At 39.1% G+C, this 15,208-nt stretch overlaps 1 protein-coding gene across 3 annotated transcripts; it reads right to left on the bottom strand.

The window, feature by feature from the left end:
• Positions 1–454: 454 nt before the first annotated feature.
• On the bottom strand, positions 455–8,421 carry LOC121654060 (7SK snRNA methylphosphate capping enzyme-like). Of its 3 annotated transcripts, none has more exons than XM_042007913.1 (5): positions 8,024–8,421; positions 5,152–6,980; positions 2,864–3,082; positions 2,662–2,785; positions 455–2,581 (listed from the first exon to the last, which is right to left on the bottom strand). In XM_042007913.1, the coding sequence occupies exons 2-5, from the start codon at positions 6,931–6,933 to the stop codon at positions 2,547–2,549; spliced, it is 2,160 nt and encodes a 719-aa protein (XP_041863847.1). In that variant the 5' UTR covers positions 6,934–6,980; positions 8,024–8,421; the 3' UTR covers positions 455–2,546. The 3 variants fall into 3 exon arrangements, with proteins under 3 accessions (XP_041863847.1, XP_041863846.1, XP_041863848.1); XM_042007912.1 differs by having other exon boundaries at positions 8,070–8,421; XM_042007914.1 differs by having other exon boundaries at positions 7,964–8,049.
• Between the last annotated feature and the right edge of the window lie 6,787 nt (positions 8,422–15,208).

The raw sequence follows: 15,208 nt of genomic DNA, 5'->3' as shown, positions 1-15,208 counted from the left end.
AATATAACATGCATCACGACAACAACTAAAGGTATCTCTTAGTGTATAAACCCACTGGGCAACTCAGTGACTGTGTCAGCACGCAGAGTATGAGGAATGAGGAGTGATCAGAGTATGAGGAATGGTGAGTATGATCGTACAAATGCGACCATGCCTCTACGGATGCTAGAGGCAGACTAGGGTGATCAGCAGCAATCCCGGAGCATGAACCCAAGCCACTCCGCCATAAAGACGACCCCGGACCCACCCAGAGGGTGGCAGAGAAAGAGCCAGAACCCCCTGCGGTCATGGGGCACAGGCCCTAGTGGGCCAGGATCGGCAGCTGCCAGGCGGCCAGAGCAAAGTGCCCAGGGCCCCAAGAGCCCGGAAGTGCTCCCCCAAAAGGCAGAGGGCTTGCACCACACCCAGGAGGAAACGCCCAAAACTTGAAATAAGATTGCACTGACACAAATACTCTTTTCAAACAATTTATCAAAAAAACAAAATCATTAAAACAAAATAAAGAACTAATCTAACAATCCATGTGCCTGCCAGGACAGAACAAAGCACAGACATCAGAAGAATGTACACATTCATTGGTGGTTACAAAGCTGGATTAATAAGTCTTTACATACAAGTAAAAAACAAAGGACTGATTGGCAGCAAACATCTGAAAACAAGGATAAAAAAAAAACTGAAAATGACACAAAGCAGTTAACAATATGAAAATAAGATTTGCAAAATTTATTTACATTGATCACTCAGTGAAATAGAGACATCTCATCCATGCTGTCCATCGTTTCCTCCCCAATTATGGCAAAGTACCAGTCACAAAGCCAGGGATGATTTTCTGTCCCAGACACTTAGAATAGAAAGGCTGTGGATGAGTGATGCTGAGTGAACATTAAATATATAATTACAAAAACTGACAACTTGTAACTCATCTGTCCTCAGTGGGTCAAACACCACAATGTTGTTGGCATAATTTATCCAGTAGAGAGCAGAAAAGCCATAAAATGTTTTGGCAGCACTTCAGTACAAACAGCATATTAATATTTAAATCTTAGAAAAAAAAATCATATGGATAACGTCTCCTTTAAGAAACAATCCATTTTCTATTAATGTAAATTGTTTTGCAGCGTTGCAGAAGTCATGTCGAACTAGAAAAAACACTGCAAGTGTCATTTGCTCCGTTTAAATTCACGTAGTGGCGACCAGACCCAATTAAACTGAGAATTACGCTGCAGCATCTCTGAAGATGCTCACATTTTCTGCTCAGGTGTTTCCTTTGTCAGCACCTCACAGACTGTAAAACACAAGGTATGACTATGGCTTAACTGTAGGGGACATTTTATTTCCAAAATGGCTGGTCAGCAAAAATAACAGGGCCCTAGATAATTGAGGATCAGAATAGCCCCAGACAGCTGCTTTTTCTACTCAATATTTTAACTTTAATATCTCCATTAACGGTGCCTCTGAATCACAGCCTGTGCCAGGTTTTACACCATCATGTTATCATGACAGGATCTATATTACAGTGTTTAAGGACAGCTTTTTTTTCTTTTTTTTTTTTAAATTTATCCTAACAATGTCAAAGTTAGTGACTGTTACAGTAAAGCAGACAAAACATCCCTGGGAAAGCATATAAACTGATAATTTGGATATACAGATCACAATTCTCACTAATGTGTATTTCTTGGATAAGCCACTGTTCACTTCTGAGGGTTTTTAGCTCTACAACAGATCCAAGTTAAATGAACTCTCAACCAAGTTTTGCAAAAACAGAACAAAAACAAGCTACATATTACGTTTGGAATATGGGACAAACAAATTTCCTGTTAGTGTCACACTGACTTTGTGGCAATTTTTATTTGACTCCACATAAATTTATGCAGATTCAAGCTTACTGCAACGATGTTTAAGGCTTAAAATATGATGTACATATTTAAGCAGAAAGGTATGACTTCCATGCCGTCGGTAATATTCATAAACTAACAGCATTAATGGTACGGCAGATCAAAACATGTTTCCTGCACTTTGTTGTGGCTTCTCGACTGCTTTTCAGCTTTATATTCCAAATGTATAACAAATCTGATGATTATACCACTGAGAGTAAGTAAATATAACAACCAGATAAATTAGTCTTATTCGCCCAGGCCCGAGATGCATGTTGTGTCATGACACGGTGGTTGCACAGAGCAACGGTTAATAAAGCAATGAAAAATGACCAAAGATATTTGAGCACAACAAGGTATGGCCATGCATCAGTGTGGAGCATCATTAACGCTTGGATAGTTCAAAGAATCAGATGAGCACATCTTCCACTGTCTGGCCAAACTTGGAAGTTTCCTCCATACTTTTTACAGTATTTGTCAGAGGATGATACATCTTAGATTTATTAAATTTATTTCACTTTTGGTCCAACTGCTCTTTTCCTTAGATTTCCATCATCAGCATAAATAGTTAACGGTTAAGGACGAGTCCTTGCAGTCCAGTGCAGCTGCCTGGCTTAACTGATGTTGGTGGTTTCGGCTACTCACATTCAATGGTGTCAAAGGCAGCAGAGGTCATTTGTGATAAACGTAGATTGGCCTCTGAAAACCTGTGACGATGGGTAAAAAAAAGAAAGGTTAATATCTTCAAGTTACATTTATTAATAATGTAAACAATAACTGCTCTTACCTCTTGCTGAACACTTGGGGGCTCCAAGGTGCTCAAATCTGGTGAAGCCTACCTCGGTTGTAAGGTATGATGAAAACTGCTCAGGTTTGAGTCGGATGCTTTTAAAATTCCTGTTTATATTATCCTGCAGGATGATAGAAAGAAAATATTTATTATATCTCATTCACAAACATCAAACAAACCCATCATGTCAGTTTCTTACCGTCAGCTTCTTTCTCCTCACATAGGACTCCCAGGGCTGTGGCTCCAGGATGAACATGCCCCCAGGACGGAGGTGGTTGTAAACCCGCTTGAAGAGCCGCTTGAGGCCGCTGTCCCCCCAGTTTAGGTGAACCCATTTGGTAACGCTGAGGCACAGGATCACATCATACTCTGGTCTCTGAGTCAGAAGAAGATTATCGCTCTCCAGAACGTAATTGGCCTAGAGGAGAAAAGAGGAAAAGTGGAAAAAAAACTTCACAAGATAAACACACATATTTCAGTGCAATGGCTGTAATTATTATATATTCGGTCCAACTTTATTTAAACAATATTAGCACATAAGGGCTGCAAGCCAGAGAGTGGAAATTGAAAAAAGCTCAATAGAGGTGGAATAAAGAAAAAAAAAATCCTGTATTCAATCTGGTATTTATTGCATAGAAAAGAGCTGAGATGCACAAATCAACCTACTAAAACAGCCCTTGTTACTTGGCTTCTGCAACAGCAGAGTCTCAGCCATCCTGCTAATCATACCTATTTGTTTTGGTCTTGCCCCATATTTTCAGCATTCAGGAAGAGACTACAACTAAAAGACTATGGTCATGGCATGCCTCTCAATCTATTATTTACCATTTTCAGCATCCCTCATCGCACTAACGTCTCTATTGCAACAAAGCAGGGGTCACAACCCTGTCAACCCAGACACTGATCTTGCTTGATAAATAGTTTACCTGCACCAACACAGGTCTGCTGGACCGAAAACATCCTCTGTAATCTTACTTTCAGGCTCTTCCAAGTTATTCCAGGATACATCAAACACCTTTCTGGAATTAGTCAACTGCCTTAGTTATCCCTGGACCTGTGAGAGCGCTAACTCCACAAATCCCTTCTTAAATCAACCAGCCAAATGATTCCTGAATTATTGTTTTGTGAATATGTGTTGGGTGTTGAGATTGCCACAAAAAACAAAAACAAAACAAACAAACAAAAAAAAAAAAAAACAAATCAAAACAAAAAAAAAAAACAACAAACTTTTATCAAAATATGCAAATGCATCAAATCATAATACAAAAACAGCAAATATGTGATGAAGACTGAGGTCAGGGTTCTGCAGCAACCAAAAAAAAGAAAACAATGTTTTTTAAGTCGGGATTAATTTTTCAGAATGAAATAATTGGAATTAAAAATATTCTCCTTTGCATTTACACAGAAATAGTAATTCTGAATTGAGGTTTTCATGGAAAACACATTTAATCACCTCTATTGTTGCACCTATATATTTATTTATGCAATTTATTGATAATTTCAGTTTGAGTCACATATAATTTCCTATCTCCCTTCTGATGCAGAAGCAGCTGAGCAACATTAACACCAGGTCTGAACAAGGCACACAACCTGATGAAGCCTTCATCCGGATGCTTCCTCCACATGTCAGCCTCCTGTCTATACACATTGGTGTCAACTGTGAAGGACTGAATTTCTATGACACTTGCAGCACAAACAGGAGCTATGGATGTGTTTGTCAAACACCAGGAATTCTGTCATGCCACCCTCAAATCCAGCTTGTATTTGCAGACAGAAGAGTCTTAGGCATCTCGGTGATTCACAGAATGAGCTCTGTGCTGCACTGCCATTATCTCTGATACTAAAGTGGAGGAGGTTGTGATTGATTTGTTTAGAGGCTCTATGTTGTCTGTATTTAATTATTTCATGTAGCCGCTACACAAAGCCTGCTATGCACAAAGCTGAAGCACTGGCTCAAAAACAACTACAAACTTAAAAACAATTTAACAATTAAACTAGCATATTGTAATTATAAAGAAATATATCACTTACATATTCATGATAAAAGTGCTATTAATTTCTAAACAAAACATTAGTGGGTTGGGACATGAAAAATACCAACAGACATTAAAAAAAAAAAAAAAAAAAAAGTGAAAAGGAAAGCTTGTTTCCAGCAAGTTGCATCAGATCAGTGATTGAAAACACCTATGCAGAAAAAGAGATGCATCAAGATGCATCAGTAATTGCTTCCTAATCACATTGCAACATTCTAAATAAAAATAAAACAGAAGTGCAAGTGGCTATAAAGATCCTCATCCCAGTAAGTTTTTCTCCAAAGAAGCTTCTTGATCTACAAATTATATTAAATTAAATAATGAGGTCAGGACAGATTGTGAACACATAACATGCATTAGCAAACTGTACTTACATTGCTATCTAGGCTTAAATAACAATACTAGAGCATCTGTCAAACACAAAGTATTCTCACATTTCAGAATGCCATCTTACCTTGATGAAAGACACATTGGAGGGGAACTCCCCAGGCTTAACTGTGGATGCTTCTGTCAGTAGGGGTGCAGCAATGGGTCCTCTGGAGATTCGCAGGGACACTGGAAAAGTGCAGCTCACAGAGTGATCAGCAGGGGGTGCATCGCAATCTTCTTGCTCCATTTCCTCTGTTTTGCTGTCCTGCCTCTGGGTGCTCGTCTCATCTGTGTGGCAGGAGTCATTGTCATTTACAGCCTCTGCAGGGTCTCTTTGTCCTTTCCCTGCTTTCCCGTTTTCATCCCCGCTCTCCATGTCATTGTGCTTCTTTTCTGTGCCTGTGTGACTTTCATTTCCATTCCTCTCCTCCTGTTTAGTAGTCTCCTTCCCCTGCACAACACTCCTGGCTTCCTTGGTTTGTAGCTCAGACAGATAATGTCTGATGTTCTTACGAGCTGCATGCACCAGACTATTGTCAATATCGAGACCCAATATCCGTGCAGGTCTAAGATTTTTGGCAATGTAGAGTGTTAAGTGGCCAGAGTTGCACCCCAAGTCCAAAACATCTTTACCCTCAAACCATTCTCGACGAAGTACACGTATACGAGGGTCTTCACTAGTGCCTGGGTTGCGATAGCCATAATACTTGTTGTAGTTCCCATACTGGAACTTCTTCTGATGTACCTTTCCCTGACTGTGGGGCTGCTGGTGCTGGCGAAGTCCTGAACCTGTTTTGGAACCACCTCTTGGTGTGTGAAAGGAATTTCTTGATCCTCCTGTACCAAAACTCCTGACTTCACATCCTGACTTACTAATGGGAGTAGAGTGGATGACGGGGGGCTCCATTTTGCCTGAGTTACGCCTTCGCTTGCGTCTGCTTGTGTGCTGGTATGGTCCCCCTGATAGGGCAGAAGAAGAATCTTCTACAGATACAGATGTTACCTCTTCCTTACAGCTGGATGAGCTGTCAGCCGTGGGCTCATGCAACTCCCCTGTGACACTTGAAAAATTGTCGGACTCTTTGGAGGAATCTAGTGCTGAACAAGAATCCAGCATAACTGGAAGCTGTGCGGAGCTGCTAGTATTGACCTCACTTTTACCTGATTCTGAGAGGTTCATCTGTGTGATTGATATCCCACTCCCACCTCCTCCGCCTCCTGCTCCTCCATGATGTCTGTTGCGGTGCCTTTTTCTTCCTCCACTCTTGTAGGGAGACACCAAAAAGTTGCTGTCAGCTATGCCGCTGTTCAGGTTCAGTGGATCTGTGATGTCTCTGGGGATGAGAATCTCAACAGGGTCTCGACTCTTTGCTGGCAGCGGGGAGGATTTTGGCGTCTCTGCATTAAGCGCCCTGTTGACCTCCTCATCCAGCAGGCTGTTAAGATTCAGTGGGTCAAAAATATTGCCACCCAAGAGGAAGTTGGTTGGCAGGACGGAGTCACTTTCAGAGTTAGCCCTTCGCCTCCTCTTGCCAGATGTCGGATGTTTGAAACTAGAACTTGCAGTGTAGCGCCGCTTTGTTAGTTTTGTTTGTTGCTGTTGTTTAGAATGCTGGAAGCTGTTTCTACGATTAATGCTGTTTTCATTTGTTGTGGCTCTCTGTTCAGTGCTCTCTATGTTGGTGTGTTTTGGAGAGGCTGCAGTACCTAGGACAGGACAAGCAGCTGCAAAGTCAGGGGTGACTGCCTCTCCCTCCATCATCACAGACACACTGCTGTAGCCTCCAGTACAATCGGAGAGCTGCAGAGATGACGCTGAACTGGATTGTGGACGGCCAGTTTTTGCAGTATCCTCGTCAAAAGACATCTGCTTTATTTTCCAAAGCTGATGAAGGCATTGAAGTGTTTCTGGGTCTAAAAATCACAGAAAAAAGTTGTTAAAAGATTACTGAATGAGTGAAAAACTCAGACCTCTGTTGCTGTTTTTACATCAACACAGTTACTTGCAAGAAGTCCCTCACAGCTCCTGCCAGGTTCAGGTTAATTACTCATAATTGCGATCACAATAAAAAGAAAGCACAATCAAACGAGGCAAAATTTTTAAATATAATAAGTATCTTTGGAATATGTCAGCAAAAACCTAAAAGCAATTGTTTAGAATTGTTTATAGAAAAGTAAAAAACTATTTGCATAACTACTTTTGCAGCATTGTCTTTTTTTAAATATTTGAGAACATTTTCAATGTTTGATTTTATAGTTATAAAAATGTAATAAAAACATTCAAGTTAAAATACATATATGTGTAATATATTGAATCATTTTGATTGATTACAATAATTGTAATGTAATTTGTTATTATTAGCTGGCTACAATTTATAGTAAGCTGAACCAACATTGGCAAGATGCACTTAGATCTGTTCATTCAATAAGTTAGCTAACATTAAAACTATATTTTAGAGGAATCTGGGAAGTCCAAACATCTGTATATCCAAAATTCATAAAAAAACAACAAAAACTATGAGTTTTACTCTTGATTAAAGACTTGTGCATTTGCAGCAGGTGGCGTATAAAAATAACCCTTTACTTTCCACTGTCATTTACCAACATAGCATTACATTTTCACCAAAAGTCCCTCATTCTTAATCAGTACGTCTGTGTGACTAAATCCCTTGAGAGTGGTAACCTGGCATCTGCAGCGAGTCTACCCAGAGGTTACTGACCTGAAAAGTTTGGGAGTCCCTGTGTTGGACAGTTACCTAGTTAGCAAGCTAGCTCCTAGCCTCTATATCGCGGGCCAGAGCAGTGAAACGTCGAGTGAACGTTCGGATGCACTCCGGCCAAACAGCGGTAATAGATAAACAATAAAATAGCCACCTCGATGTGCTGTTGCCCTGTACCTGCTAAAATTGTTGAGTCGAGTACATGAAAGTGATACTATCTCCCAGATGGCCACCTACCCGCGTGCAGTCAGCCGTGTAGTCACCATCAAAATAACAGTCTCACCTCGCAGTTCAGTTCTCCCCGCCTCCGGCCGGGCTGTCACTACCCCGCACTCCCTCCGCTCGAGCTAACGTTAGCGTAGCTAGCACACAAGTGTCTACATAAACTCAACACATGTAAGTAACATGAGCATGGGCGCGTATATATATTCTGCGCAGCTCTGTACACGTGAAAAGCGTCTGTGTCTCCCTGTCTGCTTCGTTTACTTCTTTAGTCAACTCTAGTCGGCCAGCGTCAGGCAGGTTGGTGAATAAATTATTCCATTTGCTGACAGAGTCGGCATGGCGGCGCATCCGGGCTCCGAGCTGTAGCCCAATATGACTGGGGCGGAGATCTCCAAAGCCCGCAAGCTGGTGAGAACTGTGAGCTTCCTGCTCCTAGTCAGGACTTTACAGTACAGTAAGTAGATGCAAATAAAGCCCCCCATATTTCTTATAATATTATAAAACAAAAGCCACTTAGGCGCTGAAAGCTGAATACTTGATCCCTTTGTAAAATAGCTTTTAAAAAAAAAATCACTTGAACTAATATTTTATTCTTTGTGCCCATAAACTGCTTAAAGTTAGCTAATTTTCTTTATATTCAAATTTGACATAAAAAAAACCTAATCACATTGTTCTACAGTCTATAGGGGAAAAAATACAAAAGAAAGAAGGAGGGAAAGGGGCAATAAAGCCATATTTATTGCGGAAAATATTCCAATATTATACCAGTAAATGCGTGTGCACGTTTTGCTTTGATACCTGAATCATTTGAGACTGTACAAAGATATTTCACTGTAACTGTTCATTAGTCTTGCATATTAGCTTGGGGGAATTTTTTTTCTTCCACATTTCTGTGTAGAGAAAGGTTTTATTTGTGAGATATTTCTGGGTTTCCTCAGGTGAACTCCTCACTTACGGTCTTTCCATAAAATTTCCAGTGGATTAAGGTCAAGACTTTGACTTGGACATTCCAAAACATCAACAATGCTTATTATTTATTAATTGTTGTTTTTTTTTTGTAATTGTTTTTATTATTAAGCCCCCTTTTTGGAGCATGCATGACTGGCTGAGATGAATTTTACAGACACCATCCTAACATTTTACTTAACAATTCACCATGTTAAGTCAGCATCTGTGATTTAATTACTAATAGCAACCCATGTGCTCCACAATCTGCAAAAATATTGATCATAAGACCACCACGCTAAACCAAAAGTTATGTTTCTGTCTCCACAAGACGTTTTTCCAAAAGCCTTCTGGTTCGTCCATGTGAGCTTTAGCAAAACTGCTGTCGGGCAGCAATGTTCTTTTTGGAGAGCAGTGTGTTTTTTTTTTTTGTTTTGTTTTTTTTCCCCCTTCTTGCTGCCTGTAATGCACACATTGTTGTTCTCTGTTCTACAGATGTGGATCTTGTAGACACCAGTAACCAGTGTGAAAGAGGCTGTTAATTACTACAAAATAAACCTGAGTTTGTTACCACAGAAACAATTACACACCTAGCTCTGAAGTGATCTTTGTAGGTCATTCACTCCTGGGAAAGACACCACTAATTGAAATATCTGCCCTTTGTTTGTATGTCTAAATGCTTCTAAATGTGGCACAAACTGTCCAACACAATGTCAGCCCCTTTAGAGAATCATTAGCTTATCGCTTTATTTATTATTACATTTTAATTGGCTTAGATACCATAACCACAGTATTGGAGAAATAGACTAAATAGGTCAAATCCCCAAATTAATATACAGTATGTAACAGAAGTGAGTACACCCTTCACATTTTTGCTAATATTTCATTATATCTTTTAATGGGACAACACTATAGAAATTAAACTTTGACATACAGAATATCAAAGTTTAGTTTTTATAATTTGATGTCCTGCATATCAAAGTTTAATTTCTATAGTGTTTTCCCATGAAAAGATATAATGAAATATTTGCAAAAATGCAAAGGGTGTTCTCACTTCTGTGAGATACTGTAGGTATCCTCATCTTTTGTACATTTAAGTCATCTTTCTGAATAGACAGAAATATGACTCATGTCGTAAGGGCAACTGAAGTACAACTTAAAGTCAAAGGTTAGGTAAGGACGTTAAAAAAACAAAAAACAAAACAAAACAATGGCATCACAACCAAGGACCCAATATATAAACCAGCTGCTGGTTGTTTGGTATCTTTATAGTGAACCTAAATCTAAACCCACAAAGACTTGTTTACCCTTTCATTGCTCCCCTGAGTGTGGCAGGATGGCTTCTCGTCACTTCCATCCTCAAATAATTTTGTTCACCACAACACAGCTATTCATTAGGTTTGACTAATGATTAGCTATTAGATTGACCAGATTCCTGGTTTTGATCAGATGCATGACTTTAAGCTTTACAATCTATTTTCTCCATTATTCTAGAAAAGAAGTAGCACAAATCAAGTATTTAATGATATATAATAAAGGAACAAAAATAGAGTTTGTATTATGTAAGTTAAAAAAAAAATCCAATTTAATGGGTAGGTGTGTCCAAACGTTTGACTAATATGTAGTAAAGTTAAAGTGTAGCAGAGGTTGTGTTGTGTTTGTAGCCCGATATCATCTGAGGATGTTAGATTCACAGTCGGCTGGTAACTTAGGTGATGTGCTGGTAGACAACATGGATGGAAACTCACAGGCAGCATTCAACCAGAATTATTTATAGTTTTTCCCCAAAGTCAGTGGTGAGACAGTGTTTATGTAAACTGAGCTGAAGGTGGTGCTGCATTACTAGAATCTGAGTTTACTAGAGATGTACCTGTTCTCTAAACAGCCACAAGGGGGAGACCTAATATACCTTTAAAACATGTACTTTAGAAGGAAAAAATATACCTTACCTTGACAGTATATTTCTTAGAGGAATTTCTTCTCTGAAATCATATTATATGGTGTAAATCAGTGTGGCAAGTCAGGAAATTAAAACCAATACTTTAGTTTAGATTTGCAATTTAGTTTGTTTATTAAGGAATATGAAAGACATTATTTTTAAAAGTGATATTGTAGTTATTTTGGCTGGTACTCATATCAATACGCATAATTAATGAGGCAAAACAACAGAGTGGTTTTATTCCACCCAGAGAGAGACTCCTGCACTGCAGTTTGTAGCTGTGATAACTGGAGGGTTTGTGTGTATAGGTAAAATATGCCTCCAGTGGGAAGGCTTTTATGTGCTTTTGTCATCAAATTATGCACATACATTTTTGGCTTGCTGGTTTATCTGTGGGCGTACTGTTTAATACAGCAACCCAACAAACAACTTTAAGATAAGTATAAAATTGATACTTTTTTTTCTAATTTGACAACTATCCCAATTACTTAGTAATAATTGATGTGTATTCTAGCACCCCTAAATCCATTTCCTCACTATAATCCTGGTTGCCATGACCACCTGCAGATTTCTCTTAGCAACGTGACCCAGCAGGTAACTCCATTACATCTGAGATTTTGAATGTAACCTCAGACCTTATTGGTATGATATATTAAAAATAACAATCTTTTGACAGTCATGCTAACATAAATACACCCACTCACTCAAAGATGACACCCGTTGTGCTAAATCCATAAAATTCAGATGTACTGTTTATTGGTTCATTTGGATTTATAGAACTACAGATTAAATCTTGAATTTAGTATTTTTGGAGGCTAATATGAGAAATGCTAGTATGAGTGGTAGAAAACCTCTTTTTTTTATAAGGCAGCTGTAAATTTGTTCAAAGATGGGACTCACATCTGATTGTCTCTGCTGTCAAACTGACAGCATGCCCCTAATTAGGTTTCAAATCACTGGCACAGACTGTGCTGGGTAAATAAGCCACCCCCTCTCTCTAATCTCTATAGAGGGGAAAAATAGGAGTGAGGGTACCTGTTCCCCCGCCTCTGTTTCTGTCTTTTCTCATGTTAATGTGGGTGCGGTCCTCAATCCCGGGCACCATCTGTCCTTCTTCAGGGTTTGGGCCCCAAGCTCTTCAGACGTGTCCAATTGTTTGTGTGTGTCCAAGCAGAAAGTGGTGAGTACACACGGTTCTTGTGGCCCAATGGGCTCCTCCGTCATGAGCACGAGCCTGCTGTTCATTAGCCAGCGTGTGACAGCGGGAGGGGGCTGCGCGTGTGCCCTGTGTGCTGCAACATCAGGGGATCCACTGTTTGTTCTGTGTGTTTGCGTTTTATGTGGGACATCATTGTCAGTGACCGTTAGCTGAGGGATCATCGGACAGGTCAACGTGTTATTGAAGCTCTTTTTTTCTAAATTAAATTGAATCAGAGACATTGTGTGTGATTATCTTTTCACTGAACTGTTCGATCTAAGCATAATGTATAATTCATTCCAGTTTAGTCGGAATTGAATCAGACTATATGGTGGACAGATGGAGAAACAAAGAGAGTTAAAACAGCTATAATTCAAACTTCTTGATAATGCAACACAGTTATATAGCTGTAGAAGTCTAACTAATATAAATCAAGGTATCTATTAATATGATTGGTAAGAAAATTTTGCATGATACCCACTGTCTTAGTTAGACAGTCTTAGTTAGTTCATAAAGTGTATTTATACAGTGGAAGCAGTTGCTTCCTTAAGTCAGTTACTTTAGATTTGGTAGAATACATCGTTGCTGCTGAGCTTATTCATAATTGTGTATGTGTCTAAGATGTGATAGATGGATGAATGAAAAAATTGGGAGCCAAATGACAGAACAAAATGTGATCTAAAATTGAGTAAAAATGAACTACAAACATGCTGTGATAACCGTTAATTTAAAGCCAATTAAACTGCAGGGTGACATGTCAAGATCTGCACATTCTTACCAGTCTCATGCATTTGTGTTTTTCTTTTTTAATAACTTGGAGCATTTGAACTGACAAAGTACTTCACCCGTTAACCAGCACAACATTGGCAAGCAGATTATGACTTTCCATTAGGCCTACCCTACTCATTTTCAAAGCTACATGCTGCTGGCTGCATTGAGATTAGTTATTGAACTGTCCAAGCAAAGGGGAACAAGACAGCCTCAGAGCCACAGTGCACAATAAGCCAGCTGTCAGTGGGAGGGGCTTGTCCAGACCAGTGTTGTCATGGATAGTACTTTTGTGTTGCTCTTTGAGAGATAGATTCTCTTATGTGAGGCTGCTGTACACTGATTCATATTGACACAAACATTGAAAGAAGACAAGAATGTGTGAAAAGGTGAAAAGTGAATCGGGTTTTATCCAGCATAGAAACATCAGTACAGGTGATGTGCATGTGGCTAGCCTTTGAATATTCATTAGGGACAGCAGTGCTCAAAGTCTGTGTTTGCTCCAGCGATGCTGTTGCATGTCATAATAACTCAATTCAAATTTTCCAGAAACAAGGAAACACTGGATTAATAAAGACAAATTTGAATCATTACTTGTCTTTCTAAGCACACAGATGCACACAAAACCCAACTACTTCAATCCCCAGAGGTCACTAATTTGCCCCTCCACACCTGCTTTACATTCAGAGGTGTGTCTTTCAGGGTCTTCTTGGCAGAGCCTGAGCTGATGTCCCTGCTGAGGGTTTTAAATTGCTTATGTGTGATTTCATGCTGCTGTGCTGATGATTAGCCTGCACTGTTTTGTAGCACTAATCACACTGAACCAAGGATGTCACTCCCTGAAAAGTGGAGTATTAATGCATCCATGTAATTTAAAATTAATATGCAATGTATTAGATATATGTATAGCATTTTGCTAAGTTTTGTTTGCAGGACATATTTTAAATTAACAGGCAAAGAGAGTCAGTTAAACATGTTATACCTGTTATCAGTGAGCCGACTGTGATGATTCAAAATGTCCCTTCATACACACAAGCATTTCTTCCTCATTATGGGTAGCCACAGATCAGCATCAGGATGAAGATAATGTGTTTGATGGCACAAACTAGTGTTCGTCGTGATCCAAAACGGTTTCAGGATCTCTCACAGCAGGCTAAAACATGCAGCATAGCCTTTAAATCTCTGGAAAAATATCCAAGGTGTTGCATACACTATGCTGTAATCTGTAAATACTGTACTTAACACTAAGTGCTTACATTAATTTTGACTTGGAAAACTTGGGAGATTAATTAACTCTTGCTGTAACCTCCACAAATCAATGGGTTACCCAAAATCAGCAGGATAGAGGCCTGTTAACCTCCATTATTTTCCTTGGGGGATAATCTCTGCTGTGACATGCAACAAAAGTGACTGTAGCTGTAGCATGGATAAGCATGACCCATTATTTGTTATATGTCAAGTTACCAGTGGAGGGCTTACATAAGTTAATCTGATGTGGGGGAACGAAAAGCATTTAATTCACTGAATGTACCAGCGCTCTCTTTTTAGCTTTATCCACACACTCATTAAAACACTAAGACAGTTTAATACTGTACATTGTCAGAGATACATCTCAAAATGCAAGAAGTTGATTAAAATAAATCTACACAGGCAGTAAAAGTTGTAATTTTTAAATAAAATATCTGCTCGAAAATTATAGTGTGTAGAATAATTGCTGCTATATTGTGTAAATACACTCTAATCAAACAGTAAGCAAAATATTTGTGGAAAGAGCCACAGTGCAAATAGCATGCATGTTTTCATGGTGTGATCTAATAAAGACTTTATCTATCACACCAGGTCACTCTGAATGAGTCAGATTAGTCAAATAATCTCTACTTGAAACAACTTTCATAAAAATATATCATGAGAGAGTGCTTGATGTCAGTATAAACTGAAAGACAATTGCACAGTTGTATTTTAAAGAATACTGAGAGATTTTACTAATGCCCAGAGCAGAAAGCAAAGTTTTGTTCTTTGGGATTTACCTACACATACTTCACCTCTTCTCATATATCAGCATTTCCTGTGAATCTTCCCTCTACCTCCGCTCCCAAGGCACAGCAAGTTCCTCCATAATGCAATCATTTAAACCATAATTTGATATGTTTTATACACTGGTGATTGACCGGCGCTGTGATTATTTAATTCTAAACCAAAGAACCCATCATCTCTAATTTCCCCCATCCAATTTGCAGGGCTATACATTTCTCTCGGACTTATGAAGAAAGCTCATTAGGAGAATGCCACACACAAGCATTACTAAAGTTTCACATTTATAAAGCAATCATTCCTTTTGCAAACAAGA

The sequence above is a fragment of the Melanotaenia boesemani genome, chromosome 15 (assembly GCF_017639745.1).
Source record: "Melanotaenia boesemani isolate fMelBoe1 chromosome 15, fMelBoe1.pri, whole genome shotgun sequence".
Lineage (NCBI taxonomy): Eukaryota > Metazoa > Chordata > Actinopteri > Atheriniformes > Melanotaeniidae > Melanotaenia > Melanotaenia boesemani.
Note: the sequence above shows the minus strand (reverse complement) of the source record. Positions and strands in the feature narration are given on the sequence as shown.